Raw genomic sequence first — 27,997 nt, 5'->3', positions numbered from 1 at the left:
AACCGATCTAATATAAATCAACACATAGCGGTAGTTTCCCGGAAGAGCTGGTTTAGGCGTCGCGGCGGTTTGCAAAACTTCGCGGAGTTTCTGGCAATAGATTTTGCCGGAGTCCCCAGTACCGACAATCGATCGATAAATGTTACAAGATGTACATTGATCTCGAGTTTGTGAGTTGCGAGTTTGTCATGGAAGTCGACGATATTCACGAACGTGTCAAAGTGCTGAAGCCGGTTTCGTTGGTTTTCGCACAGGATACCGGCGCCTCATACGACGGCCAGGCGAAGTGCTGTATGGCTTTGGGTTTGCTCAATTTCCTTGGTTCGGATGATATTGGAGACATTCTGCCGCTGATGAAATGTTTTGTGGGAATCCCATGTCGATGCTGCTGCCCTTTACAGTTAAGCTTTTAGCGCTTGGGTCCTACTGCTCACGCCAGTTACCTTGGGGGATTTGGTTTCCCTTGTCAAAAGGTACAACGCCATGATACCATCGATCAAAAAACTCTTCGAAATGCTACAGAGTTCCCATCTTGATATAAGAATGGCTGCCGAGGAAACCATCGCGCTCATCCTGGAGAGTGGCCGCTCTAACGAAGACTGCTTCCTTGACGAGAAACTTTCCGATATAACCGAAGCCACCAAGATGCTGGCCACCAATGAACACAAGTCGCGCTAAACGTGACCGCTAGGTGCAGCGTGCGACCTTTCGTCCAACGCTATCTGGAGGAAAACATCTCGCCGGAGATTTCACTCCACTACCATTAAATCTGTCTCTGGAACGCGCTGGGTTTCAGAATGAACGTGCATCTGTCGGAGTACGGTTTTTTGCGGGATGTGCTGTGGCTGGGCGCTCGATTGGATAACGTCCAGGGCAACGTTGAGATGGCTAAAGTGCGATTCACATACAACATCACGACACGTTCACGTTTCATTCCGTCACGTTGCGTCAATTATTCTTCCAAGCAGTTCTTATGCAAACATTCACATACACCGGCAAGGGCAACTTCGACTTGCCGTTGCTGGTGTATATGAATGTTTCAATAGGAATTCCATGGAAGAATAATTGACGCAACTTGAACGTGACGTGGATGTTGTATGTGAATCGCACTTAAAGCAGAAAAGAAGTTCAACCGCCTTCAAGGCGCGCACATTCACCAGCGGGGAGAATCGTGAGCTGTTATCAATTGAACGGAGGTCCGCAGGTGTATGTGTATGTGTATATGTTTACATAGGTGTGCGATATATTTTTTAATAGTATAATCATTTTTATTTGAGAGAACATAATTAAGTGACTTTAATTTGGATAAATAATAAAAAATAAAAAAGACGGGTGGGTAATGTTGGGGACATAACCGGAGTGACGTAGGACTATACAAAGGGGACAGTTTTTGTTAAATATATATTTTAAATATATTTATTTTCTTCTCCTACGTGAATACCTACCTATCCACCTGAAAAATGGATTAGTTTACTGTTTACTCTTTATGAACATGTTGGTGGTTCTGAAAAGAACCTTTGGTGTTGTGTTTTGTTATCACGCGATATCCCCATCTTGTTCGGTTAAACCTTCCTGTTTAGCTATTGCGTTTTCCACTCGCCACAGCTTTCACAGTTGGAAAAATTCTTCCCATCCAGCTTGTGACATGTTGTACAGTAAGTTACATTCAATGCGTCGTGCCGAAGCACCACTCAGTGTCGCATTGGAGCCGATTTTAACCTGTAATTGAACATTTCCGATGACAGTGGTACAGTGTCGACTTTCAATGTGGGGTCATAATTTGGACCCCGAACTCTATGTTTACAAAAATGTCCAACTAAATATGTCGTATTACAGGTCCGTCCAATTAGCTAAATGTCGAGCTAAACATAAATTACTGTACTTTCAATCTAGAAGCAATTTAAGAATTGGTGAAAATTGAATAATCGGGAAAGTCCCCAACCATCAATAAGCTCAGAACAACTGCCAAATTCTCATACTCATCAGATCCTGGCAAACAAAATATGAAAAAATCAATTTGTGTTTTATTATTGTTTTGGATATCATTTTAGAAAGCATTGAACTGTATTTCCTAAACTCTTTTTTGAAAAGTTTAATGGCCCTGATAAGCGCCGTGTTTTGTGGAATGGTTCCAATTTAGAAAACTTTGTACTCGTGGTTTTGAAAAAAAACATTTCGAACGCCCTCGATGCCGCCTTGTTCTGGATTTGCCACCAGTTTGTATAGAGAACAAACTTTTTTCTTCTGCTACCTGATGTCGTTTTGCGATTGCGTTTGCCACTCGCCACTCGCTGCAACTGCCTGTTGTCTTGATGTCCACCGAACCGAATGTGTTCTGTTCCGAATGCGGGTTTTCTTATCGTCGCGAGCAGCTTTGCCAGCTAACTCGATCACTTCGGCGGCCGAAACTATATAACGGCGGCTAGGTGGAATGGTGCACTGCTACTAACGCGCTCGGCCTAGCTACCCTTGCGGAGAACTCCAGACCAACACGGTTCGAGCGGGATTTTGCCTTTTCCTTCACTTTTTCTCCTTTGCCATGTCCAGACATGGCTGCTTGTGTTGGTTTGTTGATATGTTGTGATGCGAAACGATGTGGTGTACGGTTTGGATGAGAATGATCGTTACGGAAGGAAGGAAGGAAGGTATTGTATTATAGAGACTTTAAACTTTTGCAGTTCATTCGTCTCTAGCCTTGAGAAAGGCCCTTTGAAAACTCTACTCTACTCTACTCCAGCGCTACCACCTCCGCCCTCTTGCCTTGAGAAAGGCACTCGATCCCACGCCGTCCAGCTCGTCCAGCAACGATATTGTCCAGTCGGTGTCCACACAAAGAATGATCGTTACGGCAGCGGAGCGGGGATTTTTAAGCTGACTGGCTGGCTCGAGAATTACGCATGTGTGTGACTGCGACCAATGTTTCGTTCATATTTTTTCTTTTTCCTTTCCAATCGTGCTTCATTGTATTTCGCTGCTGCTCTGGTTGCCTGTTTTGGTCGGTACGATTTGCGGAGCACAAAATGGACCAATCAAAAATGGGCACATAGTGCATTTGGACAATGCTTGATATTTCACAATTATTCAATTATTTATCTCAAGAAAAATGAAATGTTATTCGTTATGATAGATGCGTAGATATATTTCCTATCAATTGATGCAAAAACCTTTGTGATCTATTGAGAAATGCTCGAGTTATAAGCATTCCAAATCTTGCATTTTTTCCTACTTGTTACGTGCCTAGATTTCCATTTCACCCCCTATATCTTCCGGTTAGACGTAGTCCTACGTCAAAAATAAAAAAAAACATTTCTTGGATAAACGGTTAGTACAAAGTCGGCAGAAATAGAGGGCTCACCACAAGATAAATATATTTTTCACAGACTCATTCTTTAATGCTGTTAAAATAGCATCTAGTACTTTGGGAACAATATGGAACAAAGTTGTTTCCGGGATCCTAAAAAGGTACTGTAGCGACACGAAATTGTCTCCGGTTGCCAAAAATCTTTATGTCAATGCACATCGCTTTCCGCATTTGTGTATTCTCTTTTTCTATTAAGGGTGTAGCGCTCGAGACAGTTCCACGTAAAATCGCGTTTGGGGTTTTTCGATCCACTCGTTCATCTACAGCTGCGGTTAGGGACCCTTTTTCGTTTTTTTCTGATTATCTCCAATTGTCTTAGGTGCAGCGGCTAGGACAACAGCCTTAGCACATAGCATATGACGTCTTCAGTGGCCGTTGTCATTAACATCATTTTTTTTTCTTTGAAAACTGACAGCGAACGCACACAAAATATTATTCGACTCAACAAACAGTGTACTATACTATAACTGTGTTTTTCATTCACTCTAAATAGCTGTATTTCGCCAAATAGTTTTATGTCAAATTTTTAACAAAAACAAATAGGTGTAATTATGGCTATAAAATATTTTAGTCAAATATGGAATTTGTACTAAATTTTGACCAAATTTTATCTGTCGAAAAGTGTCAAATATTTGACCTCCGGTCAAACAGTGTACGGCCACCTTAAGGAACATAAGAAGCGATCGAAAAAATCATAGACATAGATTGGAAGCACTTACCATCTGAAACCATCACTGGTAAACGGTACTTATTAGAATTGATATGTCAGTGTGACCAGAACGAAGGAATATATACGACAAGATAATTTTGCAGCATGATATCGTCAGAGATCGTTTATAGATTTGAGGAGTATTATCTACGAAGAGTGAACAGGGGAGCACCATCGCACACAGCAGATTCATCAGACATTGCTCCCTCTATTTGTTCCGGTCTATGCACCGGACCTTCTGAACTAGGTAGCGCGGACTGAATCAAAACGGCTGTCAAAAAAGATCCAATTGAAATGTCAAAAGAGATCCAACGATCAGAAGTGTTATTTTTCTTATAATAATCAACACTATAAAAAGGGTATTGTTATCAAGGGCAAAAATAATTAAAATTATAAAATGATAGAACTACATTTTTCCGTCAATTGTTTGCATTGCATCTCTGAAAGAGCATCTCAGCCTTTCACTGAGTAACGCATTTTTAATGTCCCCTTTCTTTGACATAACGTTTTTCCGAACGAAATAAAAACAAACGAAGTCAGAGTCACGTAAATGTTTACTCCTGCGATTTGAAGATAATCGATAAAAAGTGGAACGAAGAGATGCCAGATGATTTTTAAAAAAGTCTGTTAAAAACATGTGAATGTTTGTTAAAAATGTGGAAAAGTCTGTGAAAGTGTGCAGATCTATAGAAATGTCTTTTAACGTTAATTTTCACATATTCATTAATACTTTGTACATCGCGATGCACGTAAGATTGTATTTTGTACTAGCTAACCCGGCAAACTTCGTCCCGCCCATTTAAGTGCGATTCACATACAACATACACGTCACGTTCACGTCCCGTCACGTCACGATACGTCAATGATTCTACCATGCAATTCTCATGAAAACATTCACATACACCAGCAACGTAACGACCCGTCAGCATACGTTCAACGAAAACGACCGGCAGGGTTTGTAGAAAAGAATAATTGACGGAGACGGACGGCTCGTTTGGTTTTTGTCTGGGCTTTGTGTCTCGGCTTTTGTTTTGATTTGGTTATACAGTAATTTACATCTACATCGACATTAAGCTAATTGAACAGATCTGTGATGCAACACGTTTAATTAGACATTTTTACCTCTAGATGGACATTTTTGTAAACATTGAGTTCGGGGCCCAAATTATGGCCCCACATTGATAGTCGCCACCAGTCGCAAATGTCCAATTACTGGTCAAAACCGACTCCAATGCGACACTGAGTGGTACCTCAGCATATCGCTTTATAAGTAACTTACTGTACTTTTTATGCCAACATATCTCATAAGGCCCATTTATACGTTGCTAGTAGCTGACTTGACAATGAGCAGCTACTGACCCGGTGGACTCGCTTGACAATTGGTTGACTCGCCTTGTCCGTTCACATAGTGTGAGCTGCTGGCGAGAAACTAGATACTACGGCACGGGTTTACCTGGGATGCCAGGCGATTTTTCAAATGTCCATCAAATAGTCAGAAACAGCAATCAGGTCCGAATTTGTCAAATGATTGGTCCGAAATCGACTTCTTTATTGGTAGTTTTCATCTTAGGTTTTCAGTTGAATGTATCATTACACAATTTTATAGAGATTACAGAGCAGTGTTGAGAATAACACCTGAACAAGTGGAAAAACTGTTGAATTTAATTGCTCCACAAATACAACGCCAAGATACACTCATGAAGGATGCTGTACCTGCAAGAGTGATAATATAAATGACATTGATATGCCTTTCTTCTGGAATATTGTTCAGATTGTTGTCGATATTTTTTAGAATCTCGAAAGCATCCATAGCTAAGATAATTCCGGAAGTATGTGATGCTTTAAATGATAGTCTAGAAGACTTTTTAAAATTTTATTCACACGCGTCAAAAATTAAAATAATGAATGAAAATGTACTTTTTTAAATCGAATATGTATTCTGTTTCTTAGAACCTTACTTTTTTTCGCAAGTTGTGAGTGAATTTTGAATGAAAATTGTGCCTGATAATGATTCTATATTAGACATTCTCCAGAAAACTATCTCAAAAAGAAAGCGTGCCCCGCCAGCGTGCAAAACAGAATAACAATGATTTCGTTAAGAAACTATGAGGGTTTTATTTGTTTTTCCAATAATTTTCAAGTCTATAAATATCTTCGCATATTTTCAAATATCTTAAAAATAGAGACATTTCTTTACATTTGGCATCCCTGATTCGAACGCTAAATTCTGTTTTTGACGTTTTGAAGCATGCGAGTGCGAGTAAATTCAAAAAACTTTGAAGTAGCTCGCACGCCGGATCACACATGACAATAACTGGCATGATGTGTTCACACGGTGTGAGTAGCTGCACTGCAGTAACTGACTAGACCGACTCGTATGCTTGCTCGCACCGTCTGAACCCGGCTATAGCTCCAAATTTCGGAGTGAAAATCATTCGCGACTAGTTGAAAGAATTATTCTATTTATTATTATTATTGCATAAGGGTCGGACTACGGGGTTTAAGCATTCAAATAATTGAATTCAATGATTCTCATTGAATTTTTCAAAATTTAGAACTGATTCTAGGCATGCTGATTTGAAAGAGGACATTGCAATTTAAAATTGTTGTAGATGGCGACACCATGAATAAAATTAAATAAATCATTCGTTTGGCATTTGACGTGACGGTGCTGGTGGAAGCATTGACTGCATGTGTGAATTGGTGGAGACGTTGACGGAACGTAGACGTTCTTCTCCGTAACGTGCTATGTGAATCGCACATTACTTGATTAATTCTCGAGTAATGCAGAAATTTGTGTTTTATTTGTATGGCAGCCACCCCTAAGAGAGGGGGGAGGGGTATCTAACCACCATAGAAACATTCATTGCACCCTAAAGTTTCCATATGCCTAATTTGGTTTAATTTGCTTGATTAATTCTCGGGTAATGCAAAAATTTGTGTTTCATTTGTACGGCAGCCCCCTCTAAGAGAGGAAGAAGGAGTATCTTAACACCATAGAAACATTTATTGCATCCTAAAACCTCCACATGCCAAATTTGGTTTCATTTGCTTGATTAATTCTCGAGTAATGCAGAAATTTGTGTTTCATTTGTATGGCAGCCCCCCCTTTGAGTGGGGGAAGGACTGTCTAACCATCATAGAAACATTTATTGCACCCTAAAACTTTCACATGCCAACTTTGGTTTCGTTTGATTGATTAATTTCCGAGTAATGCAAAAAATTGTGTTTCATTTGTATGGCAGCCCCCTCTAAGAGAGGGGGAAGGAGTATCTTATCACCATAGAAACATTTATTGCATCCTAAAACCTCCACATGCCAAATTTGGTTTCATTTGCTTGATTAATTCTCGAGTAATGCAGAAATTTGTGTTTCATTTGTATGGCAGCCCCCCCTTTGAGTGGGGGAAGGACTGTCTAACCATCATAGAAACATTTATTGCACCCTAAAACTTTCACATGCCAACTTTGGTTTCGTTTGCTTGGTTAATTTCCGAGTAATGCAGAAATTTGTGTTTCATTTGTATGGCAGCCCCCCCTTAGAGAGGGGGGAGGGGTCTCAAAATATCACGAAAACCTTCCCCGGCCCCAAAAATCCCTACATACCAATTTTCATGTCGATCGGTTCAGTAGTTTCCGAGTCTATAAGAATCAGACAGACAGACAGACATCACTCCATTTTTATATATATAGATAGATAGATAGATATATACAGCCATTCCATGCCAAACCGATGTAGTGCCTCTCAGATTTTCGTCAAAAGTGGTTATTTTGTTCTTTATAGCAAAACATTAGACCCGTATATTTTATTTTTTCATTAGGGTGTCCATTTCCATTTTAGGGTGGTCCATAAAATCAATTTCTTTCCACTTTTTCACAAAATGACTTTTTTCAAAAATTTATAACTTTCGAACCACTTAACCGATTTAGATGATCGACGTATCAAATTGAAGCCAATGAGCTTTAATTGAAAAATATTGAACTTTCAGAGAATATGGATCCTATTTTCGTAATTATTGATTGTAGTCCTTTTTTAAATGTTTTCATGGCTTTGGACTCGGGGCGCTATATTTTTTAATATTTTTTCTTGAAAGCTGAGAATTTTTTACATAAAATATCTCGATATCAGAGACGTATTTTTTTTCGTTTTCGAAATATGATTTTTCAAAACTTATCGATGGTTCGAAAAACATTTTATCTCCATTTTTCCCACTACAAAAAGTCATAATATTTGAACTATTGGACCGATTCTTATCATCGACATATCAAATTAAAGCTTACGAGTTATTTTTCTTTGAAAAAATATGACTTTTGCGAAATTTTTTTTTGTTTTTGTAATTATTGATTGAGTTAGTTTTTCATAGTTTTCTCGGTTAAAGATAGGACCCAGCGAACATTGAATCGCATAACAAGCGTATATATAACATCATATGTCGGCATATAATGCGCCTAACTGGCATATGCATGCAAAAGTGGAGGCCATATACATACATGGCAAATGCTTACCGAATTTGTTTGGATGAATATGCAATTTTGACCGGCTATAATAGCGACTTTTGCCATACTCATATACGACATAGAAAAAAACAAATGGCACAAAATATTTTCGTGATATGTTTATTATAGCCTCACGAATCGCCATTTTTATATATGAGTATTTTTGTTTGTAGAAATAATAATTGTTTGATTGACTTGTGTTGGGAGTGGAATATGAATGTTTGAAATGGCACAGATTGTTGTTTGGTGAAAACTGCTCCGATGTGGGTTCGAACTCCGGTCGTCTGGATTATCATCCACCAGCTATCTCGCGCGGCTATCTGAAATTTAATTCAACAGCGGTTAAAACTTTCGAGTGCATTAGCATTTCATTGCCATTTCTATATGATGTAATATGTTCTTTATTAGGGTCTAATATGATTCACTGTTTCATGATTTTCTTCAGCATGCAACACGATTCACTACAGTACTGTATCGATTTAAATTATGCGCTTATACGACACACAAACTGCATCAGCGTAATATACGCATATGATGCGGATTAAATATATTTTACGACAATGTGCATCATAAAATTGATGTTTATTATACCGAATTGCGACTTAATTTGAAAATGGTATTTTAAATCGAGTTTTTACATTTTATGCGATTTCAAATATACACGATACATACTTTGATTGATATTATATGCGATTATGATTTATTCGGATTTCTTGTAAGACTTGGCACGTGCAAAATTATACGATTTAATGTTTGCTGGGGAGCGCTATATCTGTTTATATTTTTTATGGAAAGCTGAGGATTATTTACATAACATATCTCGATATCAGAGATGCTATAATTAACGTTTATAAATTATAATTTTGTAAATTTAACATGTTTTAAGTCTTCGATCAATATTCCTATGTGACTAAACTAGTATGTGACTAAACTAGACCTATGCGACTAGAATCCAATATTCCCGCAAGTGTGATATTTTTTCAAATTTTGCTAATTGGCTTAAATTTAATATATCGATCATCTAAATCGCTTCAGTAATTCAAATGTTATGATTTTTTGCAGAAAGTTATATATGGACAAAGGGGTGAAAATGATTTTTCAAATCATATCTAAAAAACGAAAAAATAGCATCTCTGATATCGAGATATGTTATGTAAAAAATCCCAGCTTTCAAGAAAAAATATAAAAAAATATAGCGCCCTCTATTCCAAAGTCATAGAAAAAATAAAAATCAACTACAATCAATAATTACTAAAATATAATTATTTTTTTCGCAAGTTAAATATTTTTAAATAAAAGGCTAGGTCATGAGTTTCAATTTTATATGTCGATTATCTAAATCGGTTCAGTAATTCAAAAGTTATGATTTTCATTTGTGATTTTTGGGAAAAAGTGGAAAAAAATGATTTTTCGGACCACCCGAAAATGGAAATGCCTACTTTCAGCCTACTGAAAAATTAAAAAATACGGGTCTAATGTTTTGCGATAAAAAACAAAATTACCACTTTTGACGAAAATCTGAGAATTACTATATCGGCTTTGCATGGAATGGCTGTATATATACCCAGCAAACGTTGTTCTGTCATAAAAAAATATTTCTAGTGAATATGTTAATTGTAAAATCAAAAATAACTTATGTGTTGTAAGTGTGTTTAAATGTTTCAACGATCTACACATACATACATACACATCCATACGCGTTGTAATTTTTTATAAAAATCAGTATTTCTTCGTTGATATGTTGGACATCCACCAAGGCTTGCGGTCTTGTCGTTGGTGAAATTTATAAGAAAATGCAGTGTATATTTTCCATCCGCCATGAAAGGCTATACAAGTTTTAGATCACCACACGCCCGTGGACCATGTCTGTGGTAACAATATCGAACAGTAACCCATATTTCGTCATAAGCAGACTCGAAAACAAATGTAAGTTGTTGAAAATAGAATAAAAATTGTTATTCGATGTTGTTTAAATACTTGGAAGACATAGTCCTGACCTTAACTTAACTATTTTTCTATAAATCTCCTTGAATTTCAGCAAAACAATCTTATCCATAACAGAAAATAATTATCAGAGACAATTTTCGTTAAAGATTTTTCCCTACCTACAGAGGAAGCAATTTTTCATTCATTGTGAATAATCGTATCCTCCCCAGCAAACATTAAATCGCATAACCAGCGTATATATAACATCATATGCCCTAAAATTTGGTTGGCATATAATGCGCCTAACTGGCATATGCATGCAAAAGTGGAGGCCATATACATACATGGCAAATGCTTACCGAATTTGTTTGGATGAATATGCAACTTTGACCAGCTATAATAGCGACTATGTTGGAATTGAATTGCGATCTAATATTAATATATTCATGAATTGTCAAAGCACCAAATACGACATTCGCCATACTCCTATACGATTTATTACAGACATAGAAAAAAACAAATGGCGAAAAATATTTTCGTGAAATGTTTATTACAACCTCACGAATCGCCATTTTTATATATGAGTATTTATGTTCGTAGAATAATAATTGTTTGATTGACTTGTGTTGGGAGTGGGATATGAATGTTTAAAATGCCACAGATTGATGTTTGATAAAAACTGCTCCGATGTGGGTTCGAACTCTAGTCGTCTGGATTATCATCCACCAGCTATCTCGCGCGGCTATCTGAAATTTAATTCAACAGCGGTTAAAACTTTTGAGTGCATCAGCATTTCATTGACATTTAAATATGATGCAATATGTTCTTTATTAGGATCTAATGTGATTTACTGTTTCATGTTTTTCTTCAGCATGCAACACGATTTACTAAAGTACTGAATCGATTTAAATTATACGCTTATACGACGCACAAACTGCATCAGCGTAATATACGCATATGATGCGGATTAAATATATGTTACGACAATGTACATCATAAAATTGATGTTTGTTATACCGAATTGCGACTTAATTTGATAATGGTATATAAAATCGTGTTTTTACATTTTATGCGATTTCAAATATACACGATACATACTTTGATTGATATTATATGCAATTATGATTTTTTTCGGATTTCTTGTAAGACTAGGCACGTGCAAAATTATACGATTTAATGTTTGCTGGGTCTCTTCCGTCTGCAATGATGTCAGGGCAAAAGTATTTATGTGTATGAGTTCCAAACTTCATACACACCAGATGGACCAACCAGAAAGTCTGCCGGGCCGCAGGTTGAGTATCGCTGGTCTAACGTCACGTGTATTGATATAAACTAAATATAATTACTCTTCTGTATTTAGTTGAAATGTAAATACATAGTAGTTATAAAATAGGTTTAAGAATTGAGTGTGATGAGTGTGAGTGTGAACATTATCAACATATCCTTATATCCAATCAAATTCCTGATAAAAATATGTCACCCTTCTAAACTCGAGTCTACCGCGAGTAATCGGTTTTCTACCTAATTAACAATAGAATTAAGGAAAATTGTTCATAGATATATAGATATGGTTAATATGTTTAGTTAAGAACTCAGCTCTTTTAAACTTATGTAACTGAGCCTATAAAAATAAACGAATTAATAAAAAAAAAAACTTTTCTGTATTAAAACTATGGAAAAATGTCATATGGTGAGTCAAATGTCTTTGATGTGATGAATAGAGCCTCTTATTTTTCAAAAACCTGTGAAATATTGTTATATCCAAAAAGTCTACAACAAAAATAAAAAGTGTTTTACAGATATGTCTGTAAATTTACAAACATATTTGTAAATCTGGCATCTCTGGTGGTCTGAGAATTTATTGCAAGAAATAGCTTGGAAGCATGCATGAATTTGCTTGAAAATGAAGTGAATTGAGTCCTCACCACTTAGCTTCTGAAGAGCGTTAGCGATATTATGAAGAAATTAAATTTGAGCTTGGAAACTAGATCGCTTCAAAACAATCAGAATTTTTACCAGTTGAAAGTCCGTGTATTGCCTGAAGGATGGGCACAGATAGTGGCATCCAATGGAGCATATTTTGAATAAGATAGCAGTAAGTTTTATGTTTCAATTCGTAGGTTTAAAATGACTTTCTACAAAAACATGCTCTGTGAAGGTTTGGTTAAAAAGTTAACCGTTTCTTTTCAGTGTACATAATACCCTGTGGCTGTGTCCGGTGCTATTTAAATAGGTATGCATATCGCCCAGCCCTAATTTCCTGCTTGCTTGCCTGCTTGTCGCTTTGCACGGCTCGTTCAGAAAGAAATAAGCGCTTGGTGAGTTATGACGTGTTTTTCGGCTGTGCAATTCCAAAGTATACTTTGCAGGCTGCAGCAACTATAAGTAGGGACTCCATTTTGTCTGCTCAGCTACACTACATATAGCTGTTGAATTTTCGAGTGTTCCGCTATTTGAACTCTACTAGAGAATATCGATCGTTACTATTCGCGTGCATCTCGTGATTTTCCTACAGATATATGCGTTTGATTCCATAGTATTCACGAAATCGAATGGTCAGCGGAGAATAAAGAAAAGTTGGTCGTGTTGGCCGCCATCTTTGGAAAATTGCGAAATTCGTCAGACAAATGAGAAGAAAAAACTGATCGCGTGGCAGCAGTTGGAAGCAGGTTTTCCCCCATTTGGACATTAAGTAATAGTTTGAAAACATATACTAGTATTTATGCGTTCGAGACTATTAAAAACGGATTTCGAGTGAGTTGCATTTTAATTAGTTCATAAGTAATAGTGAAAAGCTGAAGTAAAATATCGAAGGTTTTCATTGGTATAGTATAAGGGTAGTTTGATGATATCGCGAAATGACCTTGAAATTTAGCCCCAATGCGTAGCACTAGCGATTTGCTTTACATGCCATGGCGCATGTTGATGGGTAGGTTAACCGGAAATTATACCCCTGTGGCAGAAAATTTTGACAGCTGACAGCTAGGTAGAAAAAAGCTTTTTCGAAAGCTCGATGACCTGACCTCCCATGTTTCCGTTTTAGTTTTATATTAGACGCATTAATGAAAAGTGCTGTACATTCCCCTGTTTTTCTCTGTAGAGCATTAATATGTCGTTTTAGTATATTCTAAGCAAAATAAATTCTATTTCTGCCATTGGTCGTGCTACGTCACAATAAGTGGCTAATGCTCTTCACCTCGGTTTGAAGCGTAGTTTTAGCATTCTGGCGAAAGAATATACGTATTATGTCAACAATTACGACTGAAAACCTTTGATGTTTGCCTTCCGAAAGTGTATTTGTGATAAAATGATTGTGTAAATACTAAATTGGTGCTTCGTTTACCCATTCATTGTTTCATATAGTTGAACGTTTCAAAATCGAAGAAAGCCACGGAAAATGGCGTGTACTAAGATGAAGTAGACGAACAGTCTAATTTTCAACGTTGCAAAATAAGATCGTGAACAATAATAGCAATAAAAAAATAGTGTCGGAAGCAAAGAAAATCAGTTCGATATATCTTGTCAACAAAGTCGATATAGTAGTTGCGCATCGATATTTGAAAGCTACGAAACAAAATGGTAAGTTTATGATCCTTCGGATATATTATTCAAAAGCCACATTTGAATCCCACCGAATATTATTTGTATTGGACCAAAAAATTACTTTAATGTTATGTTTTTAAATCATATGAACAGTTGAATTGTTTAAAATTTAAAAAAAAATGCACCGTCTGACCCGAAGATTTAAAAACAAACATTTGAGAAAGGTTTTTGGTGGGATTTGAAATGTTGCTAATGTGATGATACTTAGCTAATCCTATTTTGCTCCAAAACAGCCTCGAATCGATCCTCTCAAACTTTTGGTGTGTCTGAGTGTTTTGCTGGCACCAAATGGCGGCATTCGAAGCGCGAATGAGGTGAAACGTCTTGCCAAGTAAGTATATGATGCTCTACCATACCAACTGCATTTATCATTTTCGCACAAGTCGAAAGCTTGATTCAGTGAACCTTACAAATGTTTGTTTTTATCCTCTCCCTCAGTTTGATGGCGAAGTTTTCCAAGAAGCTTGTATCCAAATGCATATACATACAGATACTCAAATGTACCGAGACTGAGCTGCTCGGTCAATTCATGGCCGCCGGTGGATGGTCGTTGGTACACATGTGGCTGGCCGATGGTATCACCACTAAAAATTGGCCCCTGACGCAGGAGCTGCTGGAGCTGTTGCTGTGCTGTCCGGTGGATGTCGAGCGGCTCAAAAGTAACACCGCTCCAAAGCTGGTGAAGTCGTTGTCCAAGGACAGCAGTCATGAAGGTAGGTGTTTTTTTTTGTCTTGTTTCTTCCGCATCGTTTACCAAAGAATTGTTGTATGACGGTTATAATTTGTTGGACATTAATTGTATTTGGGTTTTATTAATCTATCCGATTCTCTGAAAAAGTTTTTAATGCTTTTGAATTATCGTTTCAACGCATTTTTTATATTTTTTTTGTTCAATTTCAATTTTTTTTATTAATGTCATTGATCTATTGGCCCGGATTTATTGGACAATTTTAATCGTAATATCGTTTGCGTGATGAATTTAGGATAGATAGTATTTACAGACTTTTCAATTGATGATAGATTTTGAAAATTTATATTTGATTGTCGTATCTTTTGTCCCAGTATTTTATTTTAGCTGCTCATGTGTAAAAGAACCCGAATATAATTTAGCAGGTTATATTCCCAGAAAATTAAACAACCACGTAGGTCTCTGCGAATAAAGATTTTGAACCCGACTAGAGCTGCAAAGTATATAGTGCATACCTATCAAAAGCGCCATTTTGTTCGTTTTAAATGATTTCACTTTATCACACTATTATAAACGAGCGTCTTTTCTTCCTACTCCTCTCTTTGCAGGAGTTCGTCTGCTGGCTAGTAAGCTTGTTGAGCAGTGGCTCAAGATCGCCCGGAATGATATCCGTTCGAGCAATCCGCAACAAACAAATCAGCCTTCTCAGCTGCAGTCGGCAGTTACTCCACAATCCGGAACTAAGGAGGACAACGATTGTGAAATGCAGGAAGAAGAGGATGAAGTACAAGAAACCAATCAGGAGGTGATTGAAGTGAGTCAGGATGAGGAAACGATGGTGGAGGAATCAATTCTTCCCGATGACGGCCCGATTGAGTCCGAATCAGAACAACATCAGGAACAAGACGATGGCAATTGTATGGTTGAGGAACCAGAGGTGAATGAGGGAAGCGAGAAGGATGCAGATGAGAGCAATGCGAAAAAATCTCCTCTGCTGTTTAAAATTACCATGAAAAACGGAAAACAAATGCTTGCGAAGGTTGAATCGCCTACCAAGGGGGATGCAGTTGATGGCAACGAAATGGAAGTCATAAATGATGAAAAATCTGTCGGCGAGAAGAAGGAAAAACAAGAAACAGTGACAGCGGAAAAATCAATGGATGTAGACGAAAATGAATCCACTGGAAAGCTACACAAAGATGACGACAGTAAGTCGAAGGGAGAGAAACATGATGAGTCTGATAAAGAAAAAGATAGAAGAAAAAGCTTGGACGGCGATCGGAATAAAGACAAGAGCAGCTCTTCAAAGGATAAAGACAGAAATAGAGATAAGGACAGGAGGTCCAGCAGCAGTAGCAGCAGTCATAGATCTTCATCGAAACATAACAGCAGTAACAGCAGCAGCAGTAGCAGTAGCCGAAGCAAATCGTCTAGCTCAGGTTCCAGCAGCAAAAGCTCAAGTTCAAGCTCTCGCGACAAGGATAAGGAAAAAGATCGCCACAGTAGCAGCAGTAGTAAGAGTCACCACAAAAGCTCCTCATCATCGTCTACGTCTCAAAAATCATCGAGCTCAAAAAATAGCAGCAGCAGCAGCAGCGAGAAACATCGCGAGCATCGAGATAAAGATAGGGAAAGGGACAAATCAAACCATTCGAGTAAAGACAAAGACGGTCAATCCAAGTTGATTTCGCCTTCCATCAGCAAATTGTCTAAAATATCCAGAAAGTCCAAAGATTCCGAGGAAGAAAAATCCGACTCTTCGTCAACCCATAAATCGTCCCCGATTTCGGCTAGCAAGAAAGCTTCAATCTCGATCGAGGTGCGCAATGCGGAGCACCGCCCCAAAACGGTCAAAACCTACAATTCTCAATTCCGCTCGCATGGCTTGATTGAGGAGGCTCCACCGCCACCGTCACGTAAGGGGCTGAAGAAACCCTCGCAAACTCCCACCACTCCGCCCGTCATTGGATCGACCGCAACGGGAACCATACCGCCGAAACGCTCGTCTCCTCCGCCTTTCACGCGAGAAGGACCTCCCGAGAAGAGGTTGCGCGAGGATCTCGCTGAACGGCCGGGAGCTATCAAGCTCATCCCGGCGAAAAGACAACGTAAGTTCGGAACCTTTCACAACGCTATTAATCGGAGTTTTCTGAGTTTCGTTTCAGATTGTGAGCATGGTTGGATTTGTGCATCTTTAGCAGCTTGAGTGGATGATGTGGCGAGTGGAATATTCATACGGATTGCATCTAGAAGTGATCGAAAATGTGATTTGATATGTAATATTTTGACTTATGATGTAGTTACCACTCAAAAGGCTATTTTCACATTTTGCATCCCTTTGTTCGATGGGATCGCGAAACAGTAGAAACGACGTATCCTTCCACGATGAGAGAGGTAGATAAACCGTGTAGCAATTTCAGGACATCGTGGGAACTGTGGAGAACGCAGCGGGAGCGACGCATGAGTAAGATTGACCAAACACATTTTCCTTTTTATTAGCCATTGACCGGAAAACAAACGCGCTCTTCCTGTGTGAGTGGGCGTGCATCCGACTTCCCTTGGGAGACACACCGAGGATAAATGGAGCGTTCCGAAACAAACTAGTTTTAAGGCATTATCTTTCTGTTGACTTAGTTATTTTTTTTTTGTTTTCGTTCTGACATCCTTCCGTAGCCGATGGCCATTTCCACGTTATTTCTCTAATTGGCTATTTCTCGAGCTTGTAAACATTGTAACTTTCTACGTGGCAAGCAGTTTCGGATATAAGTTTCACCCCCCCCCCCCAAACGGGTGACGGAAACTGCTTCGCTAACTGTGAAAGCCACAAGCCACGAGAAACTGAGCTTGCCGAATAAAAGAGTGGTCAAATGTCATGAGAAACAACAATCTGAGCAATAAAAAGAAACGAAAAACTTAACCCTAATGGAGTCCTGCAAATCCAAGGCCGAACTAGCAAGCCAAAAGACGCATTGTTTTAATGTTTTAGAGGGATTAGAATGTCCTGCGTGTATACGTTTCACTTCATGTAGTAGAATTTTGTTGACTCAACGTCGTGTATAACTGATCCCGGATTTGTCTCGCAGGCGTTACGACTAGCTTGAGGGATTTGCTGATCATGTGCAGAGTATTGAAGGATAGTATAAATGTATAAAACAACAGTATGGCGGTCCCTGCGATCTACCTTTCTCCTTTGTGTCCACATATGCATATAAGTAGTGATCAAAGTTCCATATCACGTCAATTGTATATATGTATATATAAATCGCAATGAGTTCTGAACTAGAGTTTCCACGATGATAGTTCTGAACGTTTTTTGAGATCAATTTTTGGCTATTTAAATTGTTATCCGAAATGTTCAATTTCAATAGTCATATTTCAACCTGAATGAAATGTTTAAATCAAGATTCGTATTATCATTTGATTGGATTGAAGGTAAATCTGCATGCTTCTTTGGATTGGTGAAACAATTTTGATTTGATCTTCCATTCAATCCAAAAAGATAACATTGTATGAAACATGAACATAAACCTTTAGGCGGAACTAATTGTGAATGCTTATCGGTACAGAAAGCATTTTAACGATGTGGGTTTTTTTTTCGTAGTGCAATGATTACGAGACCCGTTATTAAGAGCGAATGATCCCCCTGTTAAATCTCAGGACCACCCTCCATCGAAAACCTTCTAAAATTGCTCTTAAGGACTAGAAACGAATGAACGATTTTCGAAATAAGATACCCGATAATGGCTAGATTAAGTTCAATCGTACGTTTTATCGTTTTACAAAGACAATCCCAACGACCTTGAAGTGTTTCTATATACAAGATACCTGATATTTGTCCAGATTAGTAGCTCAAGGTCCTCTCCGTTTACGTCCCATTTTTTGTGTAACACGTGTCCTGATAGGTTGTTTCCCATTATCCTGAATAGAGTGTAGGAATGTTTTTTTTGTATATTTTGAGGAAGTTGTAACATCCTCTATTTAGTATGAATTTTAAATTTTGACTCCAATAATTTTATACAACGCTGAGAAAAAGATGTTTTTTACCAGCTTTGACGATGTGTAAAAATGATTCCGATGAACATGATTGCATAAATTATTTATGACAAGCCTGTTGTTTCATTACATGATCTGAAGCGGTAATAGCTTTTGTTGTTGCAAAAAGAATAATAATATTTCAATCGTAGCGTTTTGAAATTGAACCAATTTTCAGATTCACTTTGTGTGCTTACGTAATCGTATTTTCATGAAGAAACCAACTCATTTCTTCTTGATTTTGAGGCTTTTGTGCCAGACTTGAGATTTGCCGACAACGGAATATTTATTTTTAGATACGCTCACTATCAACGTTTCATAGAACTTACTTTCAGTGAATTGAAATTGTTAGAAAAAACAAAACTTATGTTCAATTTCGCAAGATGTTTCTGCATTTCAAAAATTATTCGCACTACGCCTGAGAAAAACATTACGACTTTAAATATTTACTCGTGGGAATCGGTCTCCGGAAAAGTTAACCCATATCATACTGAGCTGTGAATTATTTTTTTAACGAAATTTATTGGTGTAGTTTTGATCATTGGCGCTGAAGAAGCCCTAGTGTTTCGATCTTTCGTTTTCCGGAAAACGGCGGGAAATTAATATCTTGAAACCGAAAATTAGTCAAACCTGCTTCTGTAAGAGTTTCAATCGTTTTTTTTGGGATTTTTCGTACATCCCAATGTTTGTTCTTCTAGTAAAGTAATGCTGTCGAAAATTTACATATTTGCGTATTTTATTAGATGTTTTTACTTGTTAGGTTATGTTCAATCATGCACTTTTTTCTTTAAATCGCACATAATTGCTTTAAACCGAATTTATTGCCCAATCGAGCAATACAAAGTTAAATGAGTGTTGATGGTAGGTGGTAGCTAATAAGTCAAGCTATCATTTAATGCCAAAACATTAGCATATGATTGCTTCCTAAAGCCATGAAAAATTATTAAAGTTGTTCTTCGATTTTTCGAACGCTCGGTACCATATGGGTTAACGGAGTAAAATGATTGTGAGGCCCTTTACTAAGCGCGAACAATAGTTCAAACTCAGAACCACCCTCTTCTCCATTGAATCCTTTTTATAATGTTAATTGCCCTCTTTCAAAGACTAGATGGAATCAACTTTTTTAGTTTAAATCTCACTATTAGGAATACTCAACCAATTTTAACGATAGTAGATTATGTTGTTCTGTTTTAAATATCCAAAATTAGGAGAGTAGACTTTCGAGATTAGATACGGAATAATGGCTAAGATAGCATGATAGGTTGAGTCCGATCCTCTGTTTTACCTTACGAAGACAGTTTCAATTCTAATTTGTTCAGGTTAGTAGCTCAAGGTCTTTTCCATTTACGGTCCAAATCGATAACACGAGCCCTAATAACCTGTTTTTAATTATCCTGAGTAGACTGTAGGAAAGTTAATGTATTCATTATTTGAGGAAGTTGTTTATTGTAAGTTAGCCTCAATAAATAATGATTTTGAAAGTTTGGTCGATTTGTAGACATCAATACGGGATCATGATTCACCCGCCAATAATTGCATAAATTATTTGACACATAAACCTGCGCGTATATGTTTCATTCCATGACTCGAGTAGGGAATAGCTTATGTTGTTGAAAAAGAATAACAATGTTTCAATTGTAGCGTTTTGAAATAGAATCAGTTTTCTGATTCACTTTATGTGCGTACGAAAATGGTATTTTCCTTGCAGAAATTAATATATTTCTTCTTAATTTTGAATTTTATTTGTTACAATTGAGAAGATTATTCTTGATTTTGAGATTTTTGTATCGAAATTGAGATTTTCCGACATCTAAATATTTATATTTAAATACTTAAAACTCAACTTTAGCGAATGGAAATTTTAAAATAAATTATTTTGCAAGCTCGCAAGATACTTCTGCATTTTAACCACTTCTTTAGCAATAAATTATCATTTCTAGCCTTATGTGGCAACTGGTTCTGATATCTAGCAACATGCTTGATTTTTTTGGGCGCGAAAAATCAAATACTATTCATTTTGGAGCCATTTTTGTGTTAACAACTCCCAATTTAGAGCAGCAATAGCAAATTCACCGAAAAGTCATTGAAAAACAGTAAATTCGTTGAAGTTCTCGATTCATATGAACTGTTTAGGACCTGCTGAGTCTGATAATGGGTTTTACTAGTTGTTTTTGTTGAAACTAACATGAAAATTCTAATTTAAAATAAAACATTTTTACCATGAAGTGTTTACCGCTAAACTGGCAGATGGGAAATATATTGCCACCAATGTTTTTAATTGTTTTGTGTATTTTAGCATGTAAAAATATCGTTGTATTGTATTTTGCCCTTTTACATGCCTAGTTCTCACGGTCTGTTAAATTATTAAATCAGTTTTCTGATCATTTAATCTGCAAACGAAATAGTATTTTTGCCGAAGAAACTGATAAATTTATTTTGATTTTGATGTTGTGGGTCAGATTTGAGAAGTTTCTTCTAGATGTTAAAATTTTTGTGCCGCAATTGAGATTTTCCAACATCGAAATATTTATTTTTAGATACCTTCGTTATCAATGTTCCATAAAGCTTAACTTCAGTGAATTTAAATTGTAAAATTAATTAATTCTTAAAGTTCGAAACTTGCTTCTGCATTTTCAAGATAATTTGTACTTCGCTTGACGAATGAATGCAAGAATATGACTTCAAATATTTACACTTACGACAATTAACTTTCCGTCTGGCCTTCCCATCAGTGTCTTCTTCTTCTTCAATGGCACTAACGTTCCTAGAGGAACTTCGCCGTCTCAACGTAGTATTACTTGCGTCATTTTTATTTGTACTTAGTTGAGATTTCTATGCCAAATAACACGCCTTGAATGCATTCTGAGTGGCAAGCTCTAGAATACGCGTGATCACAGTGCAAGTCGGAGGAAATTTCTTTGACGAAAAATTCCCCCGACCAGAACGGGAATCGAACCCGAACACCCGGCATGTTAGTTATGACGCTAACCACTCGGCCACGGGAGCACTTCCCATCAGTGTCCCTATGGACTAATAGTGGACTTTTCTGAAAATGATTTTCTAGATTTGTTACTGTACCAGTGCCCCGACGCTTTCCAAACGAAAAGTCTACCGTCGGTTCGATGAGCCCGACGCAAACCAGTCGGAGTCAGAGTTATTGTCAGTTCCGAAGTATCGACACGGCTTTCAACGTGTTAATATGCGAATGTAATTCATTTTTTTCAAGGAAACATTTGTATTCCGAAGTTTTTGTGCAGGAATTGAGCTTTGCCGTTATTGCAATACAGCCATTCCATGCCAAACCGATAAAGAGAGTCTTAGATTTTCGTAAAAATTTATAGTTTGCAGCAAAATATTGGATCTGCATTTTTTTTGTTATTTCTTCATTATGGTACCCATTTCCAACCGAAAAATCTTTTTTTTTAATTTTTTTTCTAAAATTTACTTTTTTTTTTAAATTTATGACTTTTCAATCATTGAACCTATTGATCGAAATATCAAATTGAAGATAACCTCCTTTGCAAAATATAAAAATTGCGTCTTTTTTTTTTGTAATTGCTGATTGTATTTGTTTTTTTTATAGTTTACATGGTTTCGGGACCAAGGGCTCTATTTTTTATATTTTTTCTTGAAAGCTGAGGTGTTTTTTTTTCGATTTTTAGTTATGACTTTCAAAGTTAACCTATGGTTCGAAATATCAATTTTTACAAAACATATCCTAAAATCAGACATGTGTTTTTTTTGTCGTTTTTGAATTATGATTCGTTAACTTGTTTTAAGTCCCCGTTCAGCATTCCTATGTGACTAGAGTCAAATTTTGTCACAAGGGCAGTATTCTTTTCCCAAGATGATTTTCTCATTGACTTCAATTTAATACGTCGATCATCTAAATCGGTCCATTATTCCAAGGGCTACGAATTCTTGATTAAAATAAAATGATTTTTAAAAATCCTAACTCAAAAACGAACAAAAAGCACATTCTCTGATTATTGGATATTTTATGTGAAACAAACTCAGCTTCCAAGAAAAAGTATTATAAAAATAGCGCCATTGGTCCTGAAAGCATGTAAATTATAAAAGAACAAGTACCAAAAATTACGAGAACAAACAAAATCTTTTCAAAATAGACTAGTTCAGTGGCGTCAATTTGATATGTCGATCATCTGAATTGATAGTAGTAGTAGTTCAAAAGTTATGATTTTTTGAAAAAAGTGGGTTTTGAGAAAAAGGGGAAACATTTGATTTTACGAACCACCCTGAAATCGAAATGATAACCCTAATGAAAAAATAAAAAAAAAGGTCTAATGTTTTGCGATAAATAACAAAATTACCACTTTTCACGAAAATCTGAGAAATCTGGAGTGGCCGTATAAATATATTTTAAATTGATTTTGGAGTAAGAATTGAATTAAATGAAATGAAATAGTAAGCATTTCAAAAATAATCTGCTCTTCGCATAAAAAAAGTTTCTAAGATTACCACTTCTTCGGTTTTATTAAAGACACTTCAAACTTTGGCTTTACCTCCAGTATACGAGATTACGTCTTCAAACATTTACTCATTGGGTTCGATCTCTGGAAAAGATAATCATTTGCGCTGGCTCATATGGGATATCAAATATTTTACTATCTCAGGTGAAGCGTGATGCTCTTGTTAACCAATAAATAGGCCAAATGACCGCGATACAAGATTGATGTTATGCATTCCGTTGCTGAAAAAGAAAGTGAAACCCGTTGATTTAACACCCATCAACTTGCGCAGGCGCACTTCACCTTGCTGGTTCGGCTTTGGATGAGGGCGTTTTTAATTTATCTCTGTAAGTCTATGTGCTGTTATTTTACCGTACGGCATAGATCTTGATTAATTTCCCCATAAATGGCACAGATTGGCGGGTGACCAAAATGTGTGCAATGTAACGATGACAAACTAAGAATTCACTAAGAAACATAAATAACAAATAACCGGGAATGATAGAGAAGAATAGGATAGGCTTTAGTCAGGTGTAATTTCAAAGGCATCAGTTAGATAGATTTATTTTAGAGAAGCAATTCACGTTGAATAGATGGAAACATCGTCCGCAGTCATTTAATAGGTCCCGGTCAAGCATGTTTCAAAAGCCGTTTTTCATTTGAATTCACTATCGCGTAAAAATATTCGGTAGAACAGAGTTCAATTCCCCCCAGCACACTTTAGAATGTGACAAAACTGAGTGAAGGCTTAAATCGATTATTTCATCACACTCTGTCTAACCCACTTTCCGAGAGCAACTAACGTAGAAAAAAAGAAAGGAAATAAGAACAGCGTAGAGTTATATTGTTGATACGATGTAGATCCCCCTGTAAATAAATTAAGGAAAAAGTAGTGTTTTCCCAAAAGCATTTTATTATGCAATTTAAAATTCAAAATAATCATGACCTTCGCGTTCCATCGCTATCCATTATCAGAAAGCGGTTATTATCTATATGCCATCGAGAAGGTTTCAATATAAGACTTCCAATTTAAGGCAGTACATTTCACATTTCCTATGTACTTCCGATGACCTTTGCGTCGAATGACTCATTGCATATTGCAATTTGGTCGAACAACGCTATTAATCAACTGAACAACCCCATCTAGGGAATAAACTGATCAATGTTTAATTAAATTTGTTATAACAACGGTGAATTTCGCAACTGTTTTGAACACTGAATTATTTTTTTTTTTCAACATATGTATTTTTTCCGTTGAGTCACGTGATGTGTGGCAGAAAATGGAGTCTGATTTAACGTTTTATTGGTCGTTATCGGTATGATGGAGTTCAGGTTATGGCAAGCAACATATTTGGATGTAGCAATCCTGTGCTAATAGATAGATAGAGTAACCATTTAGTTTTGAGCAGTTATTCAATTCCAGCCAAAATCACAATACAATACAAATAATAGACGAAACCTTAAACATGTTTACTTTAGGAGACATGACGGCTCAAACTTATGAATCATACCCTCTGAATTGCTCTTTTTCGATTATGTGTGAATGATTTCCCTTGAAGATGATCTTACAATAGATTTCTACGATTTCCCCCACATTTCCGTTCTGTTTCAGGATCGTCGCCCATCCTCAACGCATCAACATCGCTGTCTCCGTCCGCTGAAGTGCACAAATTCAACCAACGTTCCAATCATAGCCCCCTTTTTTCTCTCTTGAATCCACATGATTCTGTCATAGCATTCCACCATACTAACAGATACATTTTTCTTTGCTTTGCAGCATCCCTCGTGGAGTCCGACATGTTCATGGACGCGCTCTCTGCCACGCTGAAAAAGGACGTCAAGAAACGCAAACGGCGACCAAGCGGATCGGAGTCAACCAAATCAACCGATAAGCCAGCTTCCGCTACCTCGCCTGTAGAAAAATCTGCCCCCGGAAGCGTTGCTTCGCCGGACAAAAGTGCCACAACGCCAGCGGCGTCAACCGGTCAGGCGGGGGACAAAACATCTCAACAACCATCCTCGCCGACTGGAAGCGTTCCTACTGCTGCTGTTTCTAACGGCCCCAGCTCACCCGCCAAAGTCATAGCCGCGCCAATGTCCTTCTATCGGGACACGTTAGCGGACAGCGAGGAGAATGCGGAAGAGAAGAAGGAAGCTGGCGAGGAGGAGGATTCTAAGGAAAAGATTGAATCACCCGAAGTCAGCGGGGATGTCGAAATGAAGACGGACGAAACCATCGACACCCCAGCGGAACCGGACGAGATGGATGACGAAGTGATCAAAAAGCCCAAACGGCTGAAATCGGAACTAATCGACGATGATGAAGCCGCCGATGACAAGGGTAGTCTGATCGATGCCGTGGGTGACGATTTGACGAAAAAAATGGCAATGCTTGAGGGCGGCGAGCAGACTGAGGTGCCGGACATTCCAGTTAAAAAACCACCCGGTCCAGGTTGTGGTCCAGATGGGCCGCCTGGAGTGCTGGTCATCCATCGGCGGAAAGGACCGAAAAAGCAGCTCAAGTGGAAAACCCAGGATGATCTTGAGGAAATCCGCTACTTCGAGCTGGATGTAACGGAACGATGCAATGTCACAAAGACCTTCACCGATCTTAAACAAATGGAACGAGTTGACGAGCGTCAGAAGTATATACTCTCTCGGAAGCTCCAGACTGAGGATGTCATGGTGGAACGGACCGCTTGGTTGCCTTTGATCGTTGTTGATAACGTTCCGCCTCATCCGGACGGTGTCAATAGCGTCGAAAGACGTCTTCAGCGAGATCGTGAGCGAACCGTTCTGCAAGCATTATATTTTAACCGACATATGATTCCCGATTCGCCATCTGAACCCGATGTGGAGGTATACTCGATATCGGAACCAGCCCACATCCCAATGGAAGATGTGACTGGCAATCCAGACTCTGTTAATGATTTCACCAGTATGCCATGGCCGGAACCGAAATCCACCCCACCCAACGAATCGGCTGGTTTCAATTCACCATTCTTCCCGGGATCTGGAAATGATTTTCCATCGTTCGGTAGCCCTAACAGTTGGGATATGCCCGGTGCTGGTCCTGGATCTGGACATGGTCCCATACCGAGCCTGTTCGCACCTGGCCGAATACCCGTGGGAATGCCTCCTGGTAACAATGGCCCACCATCTGGCCCAAATATGATGCGCCAAATGAATATGCCACCGAATATGCCACCAAACATGCCCCATCCCCATCATTCAAACATGTTTCCGAATAACTTTGTGAGAGGACCCCCACCGCCACCAATGCAGCACATGCTCGATGCTGATGAGGATAATTTCCGAGGTGGACCACCGCCACCACCGAACTGGTTCAACAACAATCGTGGGCCTCCACCCCATATGAGTGGCAATTACAACCATAACCGCGGGGGATTCGGCAACAATAGGGGAGGAAACAATTGGAACAACAACAACAACAACCGGGATAACGACCGAGGGGGACCTCGTGGAGGCAATTATCGACCACCGTGGTTGCAGAATCGTGGCAATCATCGCGGTGGCAGGAAGTGGTAAACGGCCCAAACTTTTGTACAGCGACTTATGGCAGAGCCTAGTGATAAAAAACAATAAAATATGAACTAATAAGCTTGTTTTAAAGCGGTAATGTAATTTAGATGGAGACATATCGGCTAATTTTCTGGTGTAATTATTGCCCTGTATAGTGTGTAACGGAAAGGTTTGGTCTGTGGAAGCATTTGTACGTACATTTATCTCTTAAGTCAGGAAGGCATCAAACCTTGAAGGTACAAATTAATTTGTAGTGCTTGAACATACATTGTAATGTTGTTTTGCATCTAGGTTAGGGCGTCTAATCTTAATGCTGAAATAAATGGATGATTAGGAATATTCGCTGTATATTTTGCGTTTTTAGAATGAATGAATATATGAATTGTTTGTTCTTGACCTGTTCAATAAAATGAATGAATTTTATAAAAAAATAAAATATATTTTCATTTTACTTAAAAATCTTAAGGAATACACCGATTTTTTTTTCTTTCGTGATTGATGCGTGAGCGTAAAAAAATTCGTTAAAAATAAAAAAAAATCGAGGGTTGTATCCGAAACACGACCGCGTAAGACGTAGGACTACGAAACCTTTTTTTTTTTAAATTTGTTGGTTTATCATTTCGGATATTATTTGCGAATACGTCAAAATTTCATCAATAACTCTTTAGTAAAAAGTTCCGGAGACCCTGAAAAGGTTCAATGGAACACGCGTCTAACAGATGCACACAGTTGCAGCGATAAAAATGAAACATCACGAGAATGACCGTTTATGAAAAATCGTTTCTCGACTCTCGGTCAAAACCGTCAACAAAGCTAAGAGTTTGTTGCATCGGAACAGAGCCGATGCGCACGAGAGCAAATGCGAATAGCAACTAAAAGTATCGAAGGTGTGCTATTCACATGTACAGCAAATGTACAAGTTCCAAGTTTGGCGCAACAGAAACAAGCAACACACACAAAGCCAAACACTGATGGTGTTACGCGCGTTCTAAAAGTCTCCTCGTGCGAAGGTTCGAGTTAGCGAGACTTTCTTAACCGACGAAACTAAAAATACCGACGCGGACCAACTGTTCTTTGGCGGACTATTTTTGCGCTTAGAATAAGCTATTACTCGGCCTTTCCCGCTTCCTCCTAGTTGCCTTGCTATTCAGCAGGCCTATGACACTGGAA

General features: G+C 38.0%; 1 protein-coding gene and 1 pseudogene across 1 annotated transcript; both read left to right on the top strand.

Annotated features, from left to right (window-relative positions):
• Positions 1-149: 149 nt before the first annotated feature.
• Positions 150-13,903, top strand: LOC129780055 (interferon-related developmental regulator 2-like; annotated as a pseudogene).
• LOC129777017 (serine-rich adhesin for platelets) lies at positions 12,804-27,175 on the top strand. The gene is made up of 6 exons (XM_055783050.1): positions 12,804-13,246; positions 13,856-14,071; positions 14,329-14,426; positions 14,534-14,808; positions 15,392-16,891; positions 25,062-27,175. The coding sequence occupies exons 2-6, from the start codon at positions 14,069-14,071 to the stop codon at positions 26,831-26,833; spliced, it is 3,648 nt and encodes a 1,215-aa protein (XP_055639025.1). The 5' UTR covers positions 12,804-13,246; positions 13,856-14,068; the 3' UTR covers positions 26,834-27,175.
• The last annotated feature ends 822 nt before the right edge of the window (positions 27,176-27,997 follow it).

The sequence above is a fragment of the Toxorhynchites rutilus genome, chromosome 3 (assembly GCF_029784135.1).
Source record: "Toxorhynchites rutilus septentrionalis strain SRP chromosome 3, ASM2978413v1, whole genome shotgun sequence".
NCBI classification, from domain to species: Eukaryota; Metazoa; Arthropoda; class Insecta; order Diptera; family Culicidae; genus Toxorhynchites; species Toxorhynchites rutilus.
The sequence above is the reverse complement of the archived record's forward strand: the minus strand, read 5'-3'. Positions and strand labels throughout refer to the sequence as shown.